Genomic DNA, 19,786 nt, shown 5'->3' on the forward strand with positions numbered 1-19,786 from the left:
GTCACCATCAAAATGCGCGAGCCATACAAACGTCCACCATTGCCGTTGCCCCTTCATGTCGACTCTAAAAATGGGGGCAGCCGACCAAACTATATCATGTTCATGCCAGATCAGCTGCGCTACGACTCACTAGGTTGTACCTCCAGCGGCAGCCGTGTCGTCAAAACCCCCAATATAGATGCTTTCCGGCAAAGGGGCACGCTATTCACCAATTGCTTTACTCAGGCCTCTGTATGCTCGCAGTCCAGGTGCAGCATGTTCACCGGCACCTACCCGCACGTCAGCGGTCACCGCAGCCTGGAGAATCTGATCAAGCCCTGGGAACCAAACTTGTTCCGGAGCTTGAAAGAGAATGGCTACCACGTCGCCTGCCTCGCGCCTCGCGGCGACACCTTTGCCCCGACAGTGACGGAGCTCAGCGTGGATGAGTATGGGTTTCTAGAGACCCCTGAGTTCGTGCCCAAGTTCGCGGGTGGTCAAGAGCCAGAAGACAAGGAGGATATATGGGGCCGGCTGTTCTACAAAGGACTCCGGGACGCCAACAAGGCTATGGATTATGACGATGCGGTCGTTCGATCTGCCCTCGCATGGCTGCAATGCCCACCGGATGACAAACCATGGGTGCTGTTCATGCCGCTCCTATTTCCGCACTGTCCATTTCAGGTGGAGGAACCTTACTTCTCCATGTATGACCGAGCTCATGTACCAAGTCCTGTGTCAAACCCAGAAGCGAAGACTGGATACGAGCCGCGGTATATGAAGACCATACGCGAGCGCTATGGCACCGGCCGTGCAACGGACGAGATATGGAGGGAAGTCAAGGCGACGTACTTCGGAATGATATCTCGACTTGATGACCAGTTCGGTCGGATCATGAAACTCGTTGATGAGCTGGATTTGTGGAAAGACACAGTCACGATGTTCTTCACAGATCATGGCGAGTACCTCGGAGACCATGGGCTGATAGAGAAATGGCCATCAGGGCTTTCAGAAACGCTAGTCCACGAACCGCTAATCATCGGTGGAGCTGGGCTCCCAGAAGGGCAGACCATCGCTGCCATGACCGAGATGGTCGACTTGATTCCGACAATGCTCGAGATCTCGGGTATAGGGGAGCATTTCCCCCACAATGGTTTATCTTGGATCAAAGTATTACTGGGTAAGAGCAAAGAGCACAAACAGTATGCCTTTTCAGAAGGTGGATTCTTGACTTCCGAGGAGCCCCTACTGGAGCAGGCCCCTTATCCATACGATATTAAAGCTGGCCTGCAACACGAAGATACTACCCTCGTTGGTAAAGCTATCTCAATCAGAGACGAACAGTGGACATTCGTTTACCGCCTGTACGAGCCACCAGAACTCTACGACCGGCAACAAGATCCGGAAGAGATGCACAACCTTGCTTCCGAGCCAAATTCTAGGAAGACCATTGACAGGCTGGAAAAAGCTGTACTTAAATGGTTATTCGCAGGGAGCGACTTTCTGCCGTGGCAAAAAGATGACAGGTTCCCCAGCGTCAATCTCGAGAGTCCCAGAAAACAATTGGAGAGACGGCTAAAGAAGAGCGGGTAGCAATAGGTTATAGCCGATCTGCGTCTCCATCTGTTTCAAAAACAAGTCTTTGAATGGTGTAAAGTTTGTCTTAACTGTATTAGAAATGTTCCATGAAACTCAAAAACACCAACGTAGAGTGCGGAAACAGATTTGACGTTCTCTGTGATGGATGAAATAATCGCATGGCGGTTTCAGATGTCTTAGTAAACCCCAACTTTAACGACTACTGGCAGAGACGCCAAAAGAACATTTGATAATTTGCATTGCAATGCGCCACTACTGTTAATTGGGAGCCGAGCGTCTAGGCCATTCCCCAGTATGACCAAAAGGTCTGCAGCTATATGTCAACAATGAACGTAGGTTCAGTAATGGCTTACGGCACTTACTTGTCGTCGTCGGTAGAATTTGCCTTGGTCTTGGTGAATCTTGAAACTGACTGTTGGAGGAGAGTGCCTGATCTACTTCTAGAGTGACCTTTGTTCGATCTGTCCAAGATGTATCTCTAAAGAAATATTGCATTAGGCAGAGGAACACAATTGTAGACTCATGGTGTTTACCTCCTCGATTTCCCCCCAAGGACCGCGACCTTCAACCATATCAACATAGGATGGTTTGGGCTGACAGCGAAGCATTCGTCGAGGCTGTTCTCCTTCAGATGCTGAGTTCAGACTTGTGGCATCTGTCTTCTGACTTGATGATTTTGCCAAGCGGCTCCCAGGCAACGGTGTGGACCTTGTCGCCATAGATGTGTCGGACTTTATGACGAGTGACTTGACCATGGGGAATTGGGTACTGGGCGTGCCTGGGAAAATTTCAGTCATAATCAGGCTTGCAACCTTGTGTATCTCCGCTCACAAGTTGGGACTTCTCCCTGGGCACCTTGTGCAGAAAGAATTTCTTCGGTAGCATCCTCGACTGATGTGCTGCTCGTCAGTGCAATTCAGCAAGCATACTTGGATCCTGTTCTCAACTCTACCTTCGTATGCATAATTTTCAAATATGTAGGCTTCTGTACGAAGCTGATCGAAGTGCTCCCTGTTGAAGTGATTGAAAGCCCTCTTATATTTGAAAGGAACAAGTTCGGCGATCCGGAAGTTGCAGTTTTCTGAGTTACAGCGCAGAATGTAGAATTTCTGTGTCCCGGGAATCTTGAAGACACATTCATCTACTTCCAGCTCGTTTACTTTGATTTTCCGGTAGATCTCTGCGTATTGAGAGACCGGTGTGTGCTTCTGCACTTTAGCATCATTACTACTTTGGGGACCTGGGTAACTCACCACTAGTGGTGTCACCTTGATTTTCTTCGCATTAAGTTGATCCGTAACGGACTTAGACCTAGGTCGTTTATCCCGAGGCAGCGTTTGACCGCTTTCCGCCGCCTGATCGATAATCAAGGCGGATTCAGAGACTTCAGAGACTTCAGAGACTTCTAAGGACTTTCCACTGTCAGTCGAGGACCTTTGATCAGCCTCCGAGTTCACAACGGTCGTAGCTAAAGGAGTCATTGCCGAAGCACTGTCAATCGATGAACGTTCCCCATCCTGTGAAGGTGTACGTGGGGTTGGAGGAGAGATGCTGACAGACGTGGCCGAAGGGAGTGCAGCCATATACTTCGAGTTTATCTGGCCCGCTTCTGACAATGTAGCTTCGACTGAATCATTCTGCATCTGAAGAGACACCAATGTGTCTCTCAAGCCTTCAATCAAACTGCGCTTTTCTTCATCCAATATGATGCGTTTGGCGTCTACCTCCACAAGAAGCGCACGTATCTTGATCACCAGACCGGTCTCCAGTTCTTCGTCGTACATGGAGCACAGTTGCTGGATCTTGCTCTTGATCAGCGAAGCCGAGAACTCAGAAGCAGCTCTGTTCAAGTTGAAGCTCATCGGAGCCCCGCTCTGGTTCTGTGCTTCAGCTGCCATGTCTAGTACTTGATTTTGACCTTCAACACCTGTAAGGTGAAAATCAAGTACAGTCGTTTGGATGCAGAGTGAGATTTCCGGGTGGCTGATGCACTTGGCTTGGACTTATTGACAAGCAGGTCACCCAGGACCCCTCCTGAGCTTCGCGCGAGGCTGGATAATTGCGTTTGCTCTAGTGGCGGTACCTTGTTGGCAAGCCTGGGAGAGAAATGTAAAGACGCAGTTTTTGATCGCGTCAATACCTCAGCATAGGCATTGAAGCTTCGGCAGCCTAGAAAGCGATGATGTAAAGACAGACAGACTTGATGCCTCGAGTTTTGAGAGAGTGGAGATCAGTAAAGCGTTCACTGTCGAGATCCACGGGAGTTTCGGGGCGGGGCTACAGCGCCCAAATCAGACGGAAAGCGTGACCTAGAACACAGTCCTCAGAACCGCGTTCAGGGTTCAGGTACAACTAAGGTTTGCTAGAGCTCCGTTTCCCATGCTCCCCTTTCTTGGACATGGCGCCGGGCAGCTGCAGCATGGCTCCAACCAACCTGCTGTTCAACCAAACGATGAAACTGGATACAACCTCACTCTGGCACAGCAACTATAAATACAATTATGACTTCTTTACAATGCACGTTTAGATAGGGCCATTTCGAGTACTATAATTATAACTATACAGAATATTAGCTAACAGGCTCGTGTGTCTCAGGTGAGACGAAACAACAGCAGTGTTAACACTAGTGGCTGCATTAACATTAGCCAAGTCTCACGCTTGTAGAGCGCGAGCTTGTATAGTCTAGGCAGATTTGCCCTCGTCATACCCCAGGGGTATAACGGACATCGTCCAAGTTGTATTGCATCCGAATCTTGCTCTAGGGTTCTGTAAATGGTACGTTGGACCATCACAGATTTGCTTTTGGGTGGAGTTTTGATAATTTACATGCGCAGCTGAGTTCGAAAATTTGGTACGTGAGCCCTTCAGCGACCTCAACCGAGGACTGCAACATGTACCATTAGAAGGGCAGTGCCATGTAGTTACAGCCAGCGCCTGAACCTAAGGTGGTAGCCTATGGCACATCAAAGATGTTTGACGTCGACCTTGCGATATCTGATCACCTCCACGCCATTTTCATCCACAATTCTATGCGCCTCAACCCGATAGCCGCCAATCGCGGGCCAGATCTTCGTCCAGCAGACCCAGTAGATAGCTCCGAGGAACAGAACACCAACACCGACGACAGGGAACACGAAGTAGGGGTACCCTTCGGCGTTCCAGTCGCCATCCGGTGGTATAAATGGGACCAATGCCAGGAAGATGTTGGCTAGCAAGTAGAGAAGAGTGATGGGCAGATAAGAGTGCCAGGGGGAGGTCCAGTTTTCGGATTTCTTCCAGTGCAGGTAGATCAAACCAGCGGCCACAAAGCCATTGATCCAAGCTCCCGGATACGTGTAGAGATCGACAATAAAGTTGTACGCAGGGCCTGCTGGCGGAGCCACGAGGACGATCACCGTAACTATCCAGTGGAGGAAAAGCTTGTCGATATCAGTGACTACGAATACCCTAAATGAGCAAGAGACTTACCGCTGGTGCCGGGGCGTTGAAGGGTTTGATAGAGGCCCAGAATTTGCTAAAGGGCAAAAGACCTTCTTTCCCAAACTCTTGGTTCAGACGGGCATGAGCGAAGCTGACGGCCAACACGTTGCCTAGGTTGCTCAATGCAACAAAGACTGGTAGACTCCGAGCAGCAGCACTGTCTCCAAAAACGTTACGGAAGAAGACGCCAGCAACAATGACCTCTGATGTCGCCAAATCCTCCTTCGAGATAGCTGCGAAGTATGCCACGTTGGCAAGGATGTAGAGGATCGTCACGCCTCCAATGGCTATTGGCGCCGCGATTGCAAGTGTCTTTCGAGGGTGCCTCAGCTCGCCAATCACGTAATTGGCATTTTCCCAGCCCTTGTAACTGTAGATGATACGCAAGAGTGCTTGCGCGTAGGCATAAGCACCTCCGCCACCCCAACCATCTCCTTCGTAGAAGTTGAACGCATTATCGAAATTGTGCGGATCGGGTACCAGGCGGCGTCCAGCAAGAGCAGCAAACCCGGAGAACACTATGAGGAGTAGGATGATCACTTTGAAGATCCCCAAGACATTTACCAATCGCAAGCCCCATTTTGGCAGCGTCGCATGAAGCACGATAGCGAAAGTGACACAGACCACTCCCAAACCACGAGCTGTCCAACCATCTGGCTCGGTGCTTCCTGAGGCGAACAGGATATAGCGCCCAAAGGCCAATGAGTTGCCGGATGAGAAACCTAGTAGGATCATCTGAGAAGCCAGCACGCACGTAGCCAGATACCGAGGGTGTCGGTAGACTCGCTCAAGGTAGTTCTTTTCACCACCGGATAAGGGGATTGCAAGACCGAATTCAAGGAACACGCTCAATCCGCAAAAAGTCAAAACGCCACCTAAGACTATATGTCAGGACCGAGCACTCAGTCGTGTTGGCAGCAGGCTGTTCCTACCAATGAGCCACAACATTAGACTAACACCAACAGACCCTGTGGCTGCAAAAATGCCCGATGGTGTCGAGAAGACTAAAATGCGGGACAGGGGTTAGCGCCGGTCGCAAACTACGTATATTTGTTCGAAACTCACTTCCAGTCCCTATCATCTTGTTCAAGATCAGGAAAACGGCGCCCGTGATTCCGATTTTCCTCGAATCGTCGTAGGCCTGGACGATGTCGCCCTCCTGAGCAGTCTCGGGCGCTAATGCGACGCCGTGTACCTCATCGTCGCTGGCCAGCCCGTGGGCGTGGCGCTCGTGGATCTTCGACATGTCGCGCAGCAGAGGGCTTTCCTCTGTGATGTCGTTGTGAGGCATCTGCAGGTAAAAGAGAAGGCAGCAGCCTATTTATGGGTGGCTGGATCAAAAAGAAGTCCAGGGTTTGTGCGGCTCAGTGTAATCGCCTGGGATCGCTAACGGTGGTATTGCAGGGTGGGGTGATGTCTCGGCGTACACACGCCATCAACGGGTGTCTTGACGTGCAATGAATTGGGAACGTTACAAAGTCAGCTCCCAAGCCTGGGCAACCAAGGCTGGTTACAAGGGATATTGGACTCGTCTAGTAAATTTCAGCAAGAGGTTGCTCAAACTTGTACGTAACTTCGACCTCGCAATGGGAGTGGCGCGCTTGGCAAAATCCTGGCTCAGAACTGTACCTAGGCGTCCCAATTCAAAAAGGCAGGTGATTTAAGGTAAGACTCGGCGCGCACAGTTGTAGGATTCTTTTCGTTGGTACGTGAAATTGCTTCGAGCCTCAGTAGGGCGATGGCGTGCTTTGGGAGGTGTATTACGGCAGTTTAGAGGGTCAGAGTCGCCTGACCAATAGAAGCAACCGAATTATAGCGCCATACCCAGGTATTTTTTTAGTGAGTCAACCTATAAAAATTCCTGCTCCGAACCTATTTCGGGTGGCCTTATTCTACGCCCACGTGTGTGAAGCGTGATCTGGCTCAATTTTGGCCCTGTCTCGCTTACGTGAAGGCAGGATAGGTCTGTACTTCTGCTGTTCTGCATGTAGTGTTAGTATCTCAAGAGCTATGACGACACTGCAGTCGCAAGCTTCAATCGTCGTCATATGGCTTCGTTTCCGCGATCGCAACAACTTCCGCCTCTGCGCGCCTCCCATTGTGGTGCTATTCTGAATCCTGACCAACATGGTTGAAATGCATCGAAGGTTGGCCTGTTTAAGACCACCAGAGCCGTTGCACTGCCTACAGCAAGACACAAAAGGCGCCCATATCTCAATGACGAATTGCTAGGGCCAAACGGCGAATTGTGATGCATGGAAGGAGCGGTTACTTAACTTGCGGTTACCCGCCGCCTGTATACAGCTTGTTTACAGATAAGGTATCGCTTCGTGAAGTTCCTCCCGTAAGTGTGGCAAATGATAAGCTTTCGTCTACTAGTAGAAGTAGAAGAACTGAGCTTCTTGAGCTGCACCATCACTTCAGCTTATGCTTTCAGCTTATGTTGAACAGCAAAAACAATGCCGGAAGTAGATTATGTGCCGCTCGGGAAGACCCATAGCGAATAAAGTTGTCAACAGTCTTGGGGATGGAGCAGCAAGTTCTAAAGCATTGGAGATGGGTTACTTCAACAACAAAGTCACTTGTCAGCTGTCAGATTGATGATGCAGAGAAGCCAGCACTTAAAGCTTGGAAACGCGCCATTCCGTGCCTCTCCCGCAGCGCATACCGGATCTTTTATATGCACCTAGCTTCGATTTTCTGTAAACAATCGCGAATGAGCCGATATGACTGGTCCAGTTGGTCGCCTGCTGATATTAAAGAACAGAAGTGACATTATTGCTACTTTACTTTCGATGCCGTATGTATCTCGCTAGACTAATAGGATTCAATGACAGTCTGGAAAGTGGGTCTCTTCGACGCATGGTGCCGAGTAGCATCCATCAATAGATACCCGTTACACGTGCTGAATTCATGGACTCAAGATGGAGCTCTATGGGACATGGTGCGGAAGGTCAGGTCTATGCATTGGTCCACCCTTATTGCATGAATCTTGAGTTGGAAAGAACATCTATATTGGCTCCCCTGTGATGTCGCCAATTGCGCGATGACACCCTGTATCAAGCCAACGGCAACGATAGCATATGGGGCAGCCATACTACTTAGGTTCAACCTGGTAGCTAACAGAGAATTGGGGGCACAGATAGAAACCCCAGCCGGTATACCTTCAGCAGAATCATGTCTTCTGTACAGGACACGGAAAAAGACAAAATGCCTAACTCCTAAGTTCCTAATACTATAGAGGAGGCTTACATGTTTGGACAGAGGGTCACTCCCAGTCTCTTTTTACCAGACCTCAAAGACTAAACCGATTTCTGGCCTTTTTTTTTTCTTTTCCAAATAAGAAAAAAAAGGGACTTGGCTTATTACTCCACGCCTGCCGCGATCAAGATTTTTATAGGCTAAATTCCAAACCTTGAGCCATTTGACTTCGAACTTTAAGTAGGTGAACCGGATATATTTGTTGGGGTCACTTGTTTATTACAAATAATAAGTCATTTGATCAGGCGGTGATTACAGAGTATGGTGAAGGGCCAGTTCGGCTATTTCCCGCTGTTAGTAAGAGTACGAGAAGCCTACTCTTGAGGCATTGCTCTTGAGGCAAGCTGCTTTAATCTGCAACTGAAAGAGGCCCTCATGTTACCGATCTGACGCTAGATAGCCACCCACTATTCAGTTAACAGAAGTCGCGACAGGAGCGAAGAGGAGTCGTAACGCATCTATTTTACATGAAACTTACCATGCAGCTGGCCAGGCGTTGAGGCGAGAGGCTACGAATAAAGAATACGGGAAGTTGCAACGATGTTGTAAACGGGCAAACTATCGTAGACTATATTCACCTATCGAAGCCAAAAGGTCTATTTTAACAGTAGAGAGAGTCGAGAAGCGGCTCGAGGAGAGCATGTGGCTATAATTCTGTCACAATAGTGGACAATGATCCAACAGAGATTCGTCTTTGTGAGACTCCTGAATGGTCATTGTCCACGGAGAAAACCTGGAATAACACGAAGTTCCAGCGCTTTCATTTGAGCAGAATCACTAATTGGATTTGCAGGTCTGGTCAATGGAAGGAGCAATACGCAATGGATAACCAGATGGCGCACCTGAGAAAGCCAGCTATTACAGAACATGATACAGCATCCACAGCCTCCTTGAGGTTCATGAGGCTGGGATTCACCCAGACGATGAAAGGACTGCAAAAGTGGCTGTAGGAGGCCTCCAAATCCTGTTTTTTCTCGGTGAGTGTACGGGGCGTATATGCACTATGACATACTCTCCTCCAGGCAGAAGCAAGGCTGTACCATCACTAACCTATCATAGGAGCTAGATAACAGAATTTAGGGCAATCCTTCAGCCACGTTCTCTCTCGATCGAATAGGACCATGGCCTGTCGACGCCTATCTACTCCCTTAAATGTTGTCGTTCTGAAACACCCAATTGAGATCATGCCAGCACCACCACTAATTTCAGAAGCACCATTCATCTTGAGCAGACGTGTGATCACAATAATAAGAGCTTCAGGCCACACCTGGGTGTTTTTGGTTTTGCAGTATCGAATTTCTGCGTAAATCCACGTCTGACTTTCGCATTTCAATAATCAGACATAGCAGTATTTTAGCTCAGGGAGATGCCTAGTCATATATACAAGTGCAGCAAGATCCTTACTCATAGCGTCTTTCGGCCTCCGACTGTGCCAAGATATCCCTACCCTCTCGACTCAACCTGCTTTCCAGATAATTGGGCATGAATGCGACGCAGGCTCATAGGCCAAGGGGGCTTGGTCCTGAGGAAGAAAAGTCGAACAATGTACCGAGAGACGACGGCGACGGTGGGAAAGACATAGAGGAAGGACTAGAAGTCGACTACGCAGATGGCGGTATAGAAGTAATTAATGCGCATGCGGGAATGGAGGTTCACCGCAACCCTGAATACTACCGTAGGCCTTCGATACCTGTTTCCGCTCTCACTGAGCTGCCGAGCAGACGATTCTCGGACGAAGTTGGGGACGTGTCACACCCTGAACCAAGAGTGTGCGGCATTGGAAAACAATGGTTTTGGGCCCTGGTAGTATTGGTGATTTTCATCGTCGGTGCCCTCATCGGGGGACTGGTTGGAGGCTTGAAGAAGCGAGATACGCCTTCTTCTGCGCCCGTGTCCTCCCTATCATCTAACCTGGCGGCAGTCAACTGGACCACGGCTGAAAACACGACCAGCTATGTCATCTTCACACAGGAAGCCGACCTGTCTCTGATGGCGTATTTCGGAGACACAAAATCATGGAGAAGAGTTAACATCAGCGAAAAATTTCAAGACATTGGCAGCTTGGCCGTTGGAGCTGCCACTCCACTGGCCGCCGTGGCCATGGCTGACCCCATTAACACTACATACCGCGAAGCAAATTATCTGAGCCTGTTTTTCGTGACGCCTGAGAATTGGATAACACAGATCGTCACAAACGACACTGAATTACAAGATTGGCACTGGGGCAGTATTGGAAGTCACAGCGACGTCAGCATCACCGTAGCATCGGGATCGAAGTTGGCCGCGACTTGGGTGCGGTGTAATAACTCGACTCTCTGTAGCAGTGGATGTGTATCTCTGAGCTTTGAAGATGAGCAGCAGAACTATATTGTGGTCAATTCGACTTATCATTGGTCCACGACCTTGGCCAACAAGAGATTGGCAAGGAACTCCAGTATGGCCATGATATCTATGAATGATCAAGTACTCGGTAATGACTCGGATTATGCGTGGGCATTCTACAGCACCAACGGAATTGTCAGCTCTACCTGGCAGGATTATCAAAGCCACACCTGGTGGTGGACCGATCTAGGTGAGTCGTTCCCAATACCCCGTTGACGATCTGAACCCAGTGCCCACCGTTTCTTCGGTGGCCTAACGTTGTCATTCAGGCCGAAACATTCTATCTGACATGCAACCTACCACTCTACAGCAATTCGCCGCAACATCATTCAGAGATAGAAAACACGCTTTCCTTGGTGCTCTGTATTCCAATGGCAGTATTGTCGGAAAGCATTATGACCCCGACTTGGAGAATTGGCATATTCAGGCAGAAATCAAGTTGGTGGACAGTCCTCCCACCAACTTTTCGACCATTGCCATGACAGCAGACGCGAGACTATATGGAATCTCCAATGGGACAATTCAGGAGTACCAAATGGATGTCGACGATCCTTATACCTTTCAATGGCTTGGTGGTGTCCAATAATAGCTTGAATACATATAAGAAGTGCCAGGCGTAGGACGTGTTGTAGTTATGTGAAAATGACCGCGCAACCCCATTTATATAATATGATCGGTAATTATCAACTACTATTCAGTTTCCTCTTTGTTCGAGAATTCTCACAATCAACTCTAATCGTTATTCATTTAGTCTTATGCATAGAGCTTCTATGACTGTACTCTCCAGCCATCGACAACATCATACAGCGTCTCGTTGGAGCCGACATTTCCTGGGAAAACCACGTATGGTAGGCCAGGCCATTTTGCGGATGGCTCGTCGCATCTCCAAAGAGGTACCCCGGGCGCAGCCTGTCCGACAATCATGGCGCGCTTCATCCTTAGGCCCTTAGTAGCCATGTCTGACGATGTGATGCCGCCTTTTGCAATTACATAGCGTGGTTTGGTCTTCAGGTCGACCAAAAATGAAACCAGTGTCTTAGCAACTGTTGCGCCAATGTCCAGACTCTTCGCCTCATCTTCGCCAGTAATCAATTCCCGGCTCGTCATTATCAATACATCTTGGCCACGCCCAATCTCTCTTTCCGCTATTTCGGTAGCCTTGGCGATTTCTCCCTTCGCGGCATCCTCGGACTGGAGAAGCCGACGCACGTCGATTACGATATCAGTGAGGTCATTGCCGCTTTTGGTTCGCAAAACTTCAAGTTGCGCCGTTGTTTTTGGCACGTAGGAACCAGCGATGACCAGGCCACCGACAGCACCCGACATACGCAATTGCTTGGCTGATATTGGTGGGATAGGGGCAATGCCTAATCGAGCAGACACAAATGCGGCACCTGTTCGGAATAAGTATCGCTTTCCTTCACTCGCAGCCCTAAGCAATGCAAGGATAACCACGTCGACATCTTCCTCCGCCGCTGCGTTGACCACGACCACAGTTCCCTTCTCAACGGCCTTCAATTGGTCAAGAACCTTTTCCGTGCCACCCATTCTGATAATTTCCAGGCTTAGACTGGTGACTTTCTCAGCGGGTATCTGACCTTTACTCTTCTCCACCACATACTCCCTCAAATTCGAGCTCTTATAGCCAAACGTCGCATCCTTTGCAAACGGGGTCTGGGCGGCGGGGACTAAGACGTCTCCCTCAGCAACGTAATGCACATCTTCCAAGGTATAGCGTCCGCCCTGCAAAAAGAACGGACACAGTAGCCACGCGTCAGCGACACCGAGGACTTCTTCTGCAGCTTCAGCCTCGAGTGGGAAATGTCCCCGTAAAGTGGAATCGCCTCGGAGGACAACTTCGAAGGGCGTGTCCGTCTCGGCAGATGCGGCCTTCAAGTTTGCACATATCTCTCTGATGAGGGCCCGTGCCGGTCCCGGGTGGAACGCCCGCGAGTTGGTGAGGATAAAGAAGCCGCCGCCAGGTTTCGTAGCGCGGAATTCGGATACCAGTGTCTCCGTGTCCCATACGGTGAGGACTGGAATGTCATGGCATGTCTGTGTGCCCGTTGGGTCGTCGTCCAGAGCGACGAGAATCGGTATCTTCGAACTCGGATCAGCTAAAAGCGTCTGCACCCGCTCCCTGAGGTTCGAGGACGGAGGCGGCGGAAGACCGGCCAGCGTCGGCTTGAGTTGTAGGCTTCCGGGTGCTGCCATTATTGTAGATGTGAACTCAGTATACCTGGGGGGTCCACAAGCAATTGATCTTTCAATCCATTGACATCTTCCGGTCTTATTCAGTTTGTCCTTATGCACATCACCGTGGGGCTTTGTCGACAATGGTGAGTGTGCCCCACCGGACATGCCCCGCGATGTCGGGATCTTCTCCGGGTCGCCGGACTGCTCTCCGAAAACCGGGGGTGCATGCCGGCAGCAGCCCCTTAGCCGACCTGTTGAACGGATCCGCCAATTTGTCGGATATGGGTTCGATCTGAGACGTCTCAATGTCCTCCAATGGCTGTCAGAGCGCATACCTCCGGGCCGATTGAGTAAGACATTGCAAGAGCCCACCAACGGGATAGGCTGAGCTACGTGGCTGAGTATCTCGGACGAGTGTGACTCGACCAATCATTGAATCTCGGCTTACAGGCCATCGTTCACCATCTTGAGACTGGTTGTTGTCTCATAGGTTTGGGTGCGACGCATGAAGGTGCGGGCCGTCCCGTTTCTTCCAGCCCTAAACGATAACACGCCACGGCCTTTTTCTGCATGCATGTTCGCACCGGAAGCAAATCAGTGTAGTTTGTGATAAACGAGAATTATCAGTAGCATCATCAATGGTTGATGGGCCAAGAACTCCGAAAACACCCTCTTATTTTGTGCGTGGCCATAGGCTCCAACTGCACATAGCTATACCATAATATGCCCATTGCGGACAATATACAAACAGGCATGTAAGCAGGGATATATTGCCATTTTTGTAACCAGAAGAACTATTTAGAGACCGGAGAATTATGCAGAGAATCTTGCAAAACGTGTGCGTAGAATGTGCTTTGGCATATGAAGATATAATACACGTTTCAGCCGTCGACCAAATTTGCGACACTGGCATTGCAAGCAACAGGACTGAACGCAGCGAATTGCATCCGCGTAGAGAGAAGATGAGCAAAGACCGCCAGCCCCCTTTGTTCATGTCTGCTATGCCCAGGAGGTCGTCTGGAATAGTGTTCAGCGTTCGATAGCTGAGCGCAATCCGACGACTGAAGCGCATCATGCGCGTGTTTGCATGTGACGACACTACTCACCTACACGCTCGATGAATTAGAAAATCTTCCTTCCCGCATAAATGTGTCGATACCCGGCGTCTGCGTAGGAGGCATAACGGGTGGCGGGATGGCACCTGCGGCTTCTTATCCTATAGTCACCACTTCATTAGCACATGACTACCCGCAATGGAAGGGAGTTCCAGACGGGACGGAGTCTGCCATTGAATTTCTTCAGGTCAACTACCAGTTTGGGTAGCAAATATCCCAGCTGTTATCGTGCCTTCACGGCCAGCCTAGCCTTGCCCAGCAGGGTCGGTCGTACCTTCTCATAGGAGGATGGGTCGTTCCCACCGCTATGTCATTGAAGTGTCTCGGAAAGAGTGAACGATCAAGTACGAGGAGAAGTAAGTAACCACGGATTACTTGCTTCGTCTGTTGCTAAGCCATTCTATAGATCTTCGGACCACCTGCTTTTGCTCCAGACTACATATCATTGAATCAGCTGAGTTGTCTCTATTGACAGAATAGACCACTCAGGAACAATCTCCTCTTCCGTGGTGAAATCGAACATCATTTAATCTGCACTGGCAGTCGTCATGCCCGTTTCCAACCTAGGACCCAGATTCCGGAGCGATTCTCTAAATAAGAGTCCTTCGCGTGTCAGGAGCACTACCTCTGTCAAGCCAGGAACTATCGAAAAGCGCCGTCATCAGAAACGCCCTCCAATCTATCACGCATTCCTTGAGAATAGCTTGGCCGTGAAGGGTCCAGAGGCCAACGGTTCCCGCCAAGCTCAAGCCGATCATGGAGCCGTTCAAAGGGCCGTTTCCCCTGCCAAAACACAGGAAACAAGTTTGAATGGTCACCATTCCCCATCCGCGAGGGAGAACCAGAGTACCGAACAGAATCCTAAGAACGCTACAGTTAACGGCAGTCATCGAAACCTCGCCTCCAAGGGCAATGATCCATTCATATACTCGCCACCTGCTTCTGAGCCGTTCTTCAGACGATCAGCTTACAAGATTCAAAACTTCCCTGATGACGTGCGAGATAAACTATCAAATCTGTGGAAGCTCAAGTCATTGGGAGAGCCGATGGACTTTGTGGAAGTTCAGTTCTCCGACACAGCTGTAACTCCTTGGGGCAAGCAAGTGACTGAAACTCTGATCGACAATCTCCGCGAGTACGAGGCTGAACGCAAGAGACTACAGGACTCTGATCAGCTTGAAGGAGCTGCAGAGCTTGAGCTGAATGACAATCTCTACTACTCGTACAGCAGGCTTTCCACGGCCTCGTTGCGATATTCCGTGGTAGTCCTCATGGAACGGACGCTCAGGGGGGACCTGCATGATTTTCAAATGCTTCAGCTCGAGCGATATATGACATTGTATGGCGCCTACACCTTCACAGATGGCCAGATTTCGCTGCCCGAACTGCACGCAGACTTCTGGGTATGGGCCGCAGACCGCAAATGTCGTTGGAAAGCAGCCTTGTATCAGGCCCCCGGACTCGGTTGGGACACCATGCCAGCGAAACTTCGGGATCTCCATAAGCTCATCCTGGAAAAGCCTGCCGATTGTACAGCACTATTCCAGTATGTCAACCGTTTCAGTGGGGACCCCATTATTGCAGGCGATGATGACGATAGCTCAACAATGATCACCAAGAAGCAAGCTCTGGAGGATCTCAACATGATCACAAACAGATTCCCGCCTCAATATTCACACCTGATCCCACACTTCCGTGTCGCCATCGGCTCCTGCATTGAGGCCAACTTCTGGGGCTTCTACACAGACTGTGTTGATCCTGACTTCAGAAACAAGGTCGACGCCTCCAGCAACTTCGTTGACCGCCAAAGCCCGAAGAAGGCTTGCGAGACGCCTAATGCGACCGCGGATATCCCGACTCTCCGTTCGAGCCCCAACGGCAACGGCAAGCGTAGTCCTACGATTGATGATGGCGCAACAGCAAGTGACACTGATGAGGTGTCTTATTCAAGCGAAGACGACAATGAGTTGGCGACGTCGTCCATGGCCAGCAACGAAACTGTCAAGATGCTACCAAGGAACTTCTAAGCCAAACAAGTGCAGATGACTTGCTGTGGCCTTCAGGCAGCACATGTTGGTCATTCAATGACAAGTGGTCAGGCGAGCAAGAATAATCCCAGATTGCCTCTTGGCTGGGAAGCGAGTGGGATGGCTGCTGAAAGCCGAATTGGGCTTTTGACATCGTATGGATTACAACTGTTCCTAATGCACTGGTGTTAGCGCGGAGGCGGGACGATATACCGAAGCAGCCGGGTATTCTTTCTTTCTTTCTTTGTTCTGATTTGCGCTTGACTCAAGAGGCGCCTTTCCACGCACCAAGTTAGTCGAGTGATGTTTTCGGTTGTCAGGTCTCTAGCCAATACTTTCCGCGTTGGTAATACGGACGACCACTGGAGGTGCTGTCTGTGACGCTGTCACCCGTTTGGCTCCTTCATTTTTAGCCTCCAATTCGCAACTAAATAAATGAGTTCCACTATATCAAGCGACCTACTTCACCGGATTGAACGGGTGCGCGGGTGATATGGAAGTTTTCGTGAAAAACCTAGGTGGTTGCAGCTTGCCAGCAACTAGCGGCCACCGTAACAGTCACACTTGTAAGGGCTAATTTGTCATCAGCCTTGGGCGCTCGACGGAGTTAACGCCAAAGAAAGGTATCCGTCTAGAGCACTGGATCCATCCAAATGCATCTTGAAATTGAAATGGCTCATCGGCACTCAGCTGCATCGTATTTACATTGTAAGTCATCAAATTACACCACCAATGCAACATTGACCCCATCATATAGTGTGGGCGTCCACCTCGGGACGACGCCAGGCCCTGCCCAAATATCTAGGTAAGCCGCTTGCTCAGCCTCAGACACGACCCTGACTGGTGGCAATTTGACGTTTCGCGGGAGGAATCAAGGTTATATGTCTTCCCCTGCTTTGCATCTACGAGAACCCGGCGATCAGGTTCAGGTGGAGGACGACTTATTTCGTGAAAAAGGGCAATCCCTGCACCTTGACAGGCCCTACCAAGCCAGGTACGGAAATCTCTCCTTCGCGTATCTGATTGGTTGAATAGGCTGAAGGGCTTGGCTTTGCTGGGCCGTACGACAGTTACCAATCATGACCCTGGCCTCAATTGTTTCATTCAATCAGCAGCTTGTATCCTCTGGTAGGTCAGCTTGAGAACAGCTACGTCATAGACAGTTTCGCATGCTCCGCGACGCAGCTAAGGTTCATAATGGCATCTGCACGCGGATTTTGACGCGATATGCAATTTTCTTCATCGTAATTTTGCACATCCAGAAGGAGGGTTCCGCATGGGGGCCCGTTGCCGGTTCAGTCGGCGGTTTAGAAATACGCCAGGCGATGGAGTGAGTAGAAGCGGGAGGAGCAAAAGCTCCTCTCCTCATTTTTGAGTTTGCACAGCGCGTGGATCTTGCTTGTAAGTCGCGAGCAGATCACCAGCCGGCGGGTGCCAACCCACAAAAATCCCGTGTCAAGCGAGCCCCCCCGTGTCCCCTCACCTCGGTCGATCACTTACTGAAAGGGGCCCGACGTTGGAGCGAGAAAATCAGGATATGGGAGATGCAGGGTCTCACCCATGGCCAAACAGAATTGTCCATCCTTTTTGCCATGCAGAATTTCCATGCACCTCTCACACTCTTCCATGCCCGCCCCTCTTTAGAACCCGAAGCGCATTGCCTTCCTTGGCCCACGACACGCGTCATTGGGCTAGGCGCCTATGCGAACTGGGCACCTGTTGCTGGTGTTCTCTGTGTGAGAATCCCAAACTTCCCTCACAACTGAGACGGCGACGTTTGTATCGTGTGTCTTGTGTTGTCTAATCCCGTAGTGTATGCTATTTGCACGTGTGTAGTTATTCCACCTCGAGAGGCGCTAATCCTGACCCAACCCTTCCCTGTGGTAGGGCTGGGGCTCAGCTCGTCCAGTTCAAATGTTACCGGCAGGCTGGCGCGCGCTCATCAATTCTACACTTCTAGAACTCTCGGCCCGCCCCATTCAATATCTCATGAATGACACCGACTGGTTGGCGCGGTTTGGCTTTGTTATGCCTCTTAGATCTCTCAGCTCTCGTCCAATTCAATGCCTCTGAAATGTCACCGCCCGGCTCATCGGTGATAGTCAGGTGAATCAGATGTTTCAAGGCCTCTGACGCTAGCACCGCGCGCCAGTCGCTTTCACGTTAGCTCCAGGCCTTGTCGACCTGCAATAGGGTCTCTTTCAGCCCCCAGCGCCGCGCATCGACCGTTTTACAGCAAGAATCACGATCTTGGGTTCCGGCGCCGAACATGGGCTGATCTTGATCGATACAAGCCCCATAAAAGCATTTACCATTCGGCAAGTTCCCTCGGGCGCTCAAGTGCCTCTTAGCAGTGAGAACCTGGCTCGCATCGGAACAATCTATAAGGCGGCATGCACGTTGCATGTCTCGAACTCCAGTACCGGGAGCACTTCGTTCAGCCTGGTACGGGTATTAGTGGTCGGGTTCTTACGGACAATGACCGTCCCTCTCTGGATTTCTGCCTTGTCTCGTTTTTTTTCCTTTGCTGTGGTATGGATGCCCAAGAGCGAAAGCCCAGGCGATGCTCGTTCCAAAAAGAAACCCGTAGGAAGCAGGCCGTGCGCTGCTCTGTTGCTGATCAATGGGCTCGAGCTACTATGTATTTGCGGCCTGGAGGTTATGTATCATGGCGATCCAGAAGTCCCCGGTTGAAATGCATGGCAACATGGACTCCCAGTCCCTGGCCTGTGGTTTCCACCCTTTTCTCCCAGCAATATGCCAACATGTGCTGGCTACGGCATGATCATTATTGGAAACCATATGCCATGCGTTCCAAATGCTACTTAGCTTTAGTGCTCATAGTTGTACTGCGTTCAAGTCCAAGGCGCCGCTGAGCATTCGTGACACAGGACGTCCTTAGAATTACCCAGCGCCACCCCCGGCCCCCAGGGGCACCGTCGCTGCACCCCGACCCGAGTCAGAGTACAAAGCACGATCTCCAAACTTCACCCCTTACCTAGGTAGCCCAGGAAGTACTTTTTACGTAGGCATTACCTAGAAGATCTTGTACAGTATGTGGTGACGACCTACCTCCCCCCTAGATCTGTTGCAGAACATTCTCATGAGACCCCTTCTTCTCCGTACCTAGATACCCTGTGCAACTTCTCCCACGCGACCAAGGTCTTCCATGTTCATCGTGCGCCTTCTGGCCTTCTGTCACGGTGGGCCGCTTGACAGGGTACCCTGATCGAGTCTCGCAGTCTAGATAGGGTCTGCCCCACGAATGATCTGCAAAGGCCCGCGGGCACAGCGCTGCAACAGGAAGTCAACGGGGCTCCTGGGCAAGCCTGGCCTGGGGATCATTTCCAGTCCAGCCCAGGGACAGTTGGTCATATCCAACTTCTGTAGCGCTGGCGACAGGCTGGAGTAAATGTGGCCATTTGCCCAAGGCAAGGGGGGGAAAGCAGCCTTTACGTTGCTAGCCTACAAGGCCAAGCCCAGAGCAGCAGGGTACATGTAGTACAGGTCCTCGTGGTAGGTAGCCTTCTCCGTCCACCAGTGCACCCTTGAGGTTCGGTTTGGGTGCCTCTAAAGCAGACCGCTGGCTTGTTCATCGTTGCACCTGCAAGGCCACAAGCCAGCGAGTCTAGCAGGCCTACTGGTGCCCAGGTGACCGGACAGGACAGCCATTCCCCTCTCTGCCTGATCAACAGGAATACCCTCCCCCAAGTTCGCTGGAGCGACAATTCCCTAGAATGGGTGATG

At 50.6% G+C, this 19,786-nt stretch overlaps 6 protein-coding genes across 6 annotated transcripts; 3 read left to right on the forward strand and 3 right to left on the reverse strand.

Moving 5' to 3' along the window:
* Positions 1 to 12: 12 nt before the first annotated feature.
* Positions 13 to 1,572, forward strand: JN550_004048 (uncharacterized protein; the record flags this gene model as incomplete). Its single annotated transcript, XM_049315520.1, has 1 exon — positions 13 to 1,572. The coding sequence occupies one exon, from the start codon at positions 13 to 15 to the stop codon at positions 1,570 to 1,572; it is 1,560 nt and encodes a 519-aa protein (XP_049174070.1).
* Positions 1,573 to 2,377: 805 nt separating this feature from the next.
* On the reverse strand, positions 2,378 to 3,476 carry JN550_004049 (uncharacterized protein; the record flags this gene model as incomplete). Its single annotated transcript, XM_049315521.1, has 3 exons — positions 2,378 to 2,469; positions 2,531 to 2,783; positions 2,832 to 3,476. 3 exons carry the CDS (start codon positions 3,474 to 3,476, stop codon positions 2,378 to 2,380), a joined length of 990 nt encoding a protein of 329 aa, XP_049174071.1.
* Positions 3,477 to 4,541: 1,065 nt separating this feature from the next.
* JN550_004050 (uncharacterized protein) lies at positions 4,542 to 6,349 on the reverse strand (the record flags this gene model as incomplete). The annotated part of the gene is made up of 4 exons (XM_049315522.1): positions 4,542 to 4,997; positions 5,047 to 5,933; positions 5,991 to 6,062; positions 6,124 to 6,349. The coding sequence occupies 4 exons, from the start codon at positions 6,347 to 6,349 to the stop codon at positions 4,542 to 4,544; spliced, it is 1,641 nt and encodes a 546-aa protein (XP_049174072.1).
* Positions 6,350 to 9,801: 3,452 nt separating this feature from the next.
* JN550_004051 (uncharacterized protein) lies at positions 9,802 to 11,287 on the forward strand (the record flags this gene model as incomplete). The annotated part of the gene is made up of 2 exons (XM_049315524.1): positions 9,802 to 10,891; positions 10,971 to 11,287. The coding sequence occupies 2 exons, from the start codon at positions 9,802 to 9,804 to the stop codon at positions 11,285 to 11,287; spliced, it is 1,407 nt and encodes a 468-aa protein (XP_049174073.1).
* A 182-nt stretch (positions 11,288 to 11,469) lies between these two features.
* JN550_004052 (uncharacterized protein) lies at positions 11,470 to 12,915 on the reverse strand (the record flags this gene model as incomplete). Its single annotated transcript, XM_049315525.1, has 1 exon — positions 11,470 to 12,915. One exon carries the CDS (start codon positions 12,913 to 12,915, stop codon positions 11,470 to 11,472), a length of 1,446 nt encoding a protein of 481 aa, XP_049174074.1.
* A 1,645-nt stretch (positions 12,916 to 14,560) lies between these two features.
* JN550_004053 (uncharacterized protein) lies at positions 14,561 to 16,039 on the forward strand (the record flags this gene model as incomplete). Its single annotated transcript, XM_049315526.1, has 1 exon — positions 14,561 to 16,039. The coding sequence occupies one exon, from the start codon at positions 14,561 to 14,563 to the stop codon at positions 16,037 to 16,039; it is 1,479 nt and encodes a 492-aa protein (XP_049174075.1).
* Between the last annotated feature and the right edge of the window lie 3,747 nt (positions 16,040 to 19,786).

The sequence above is a fragment of the Neoarthrinium moseri genome, assembly GCF_022829205.1.
Source record: "Neoarthrinium moseri strain CBS 164.80 chromosome Unknown scaffold10_Wmoseri_CBS_16480, whole genome shotgun sequence".
NCBI classification, from domain to species: Eukaryota; Fungi; Ascomycota; class Sordariomycetes; order Amphisphaeriales; family Apiosporaceae; genus Neoarthrinium; species Neoarthrinium moseri.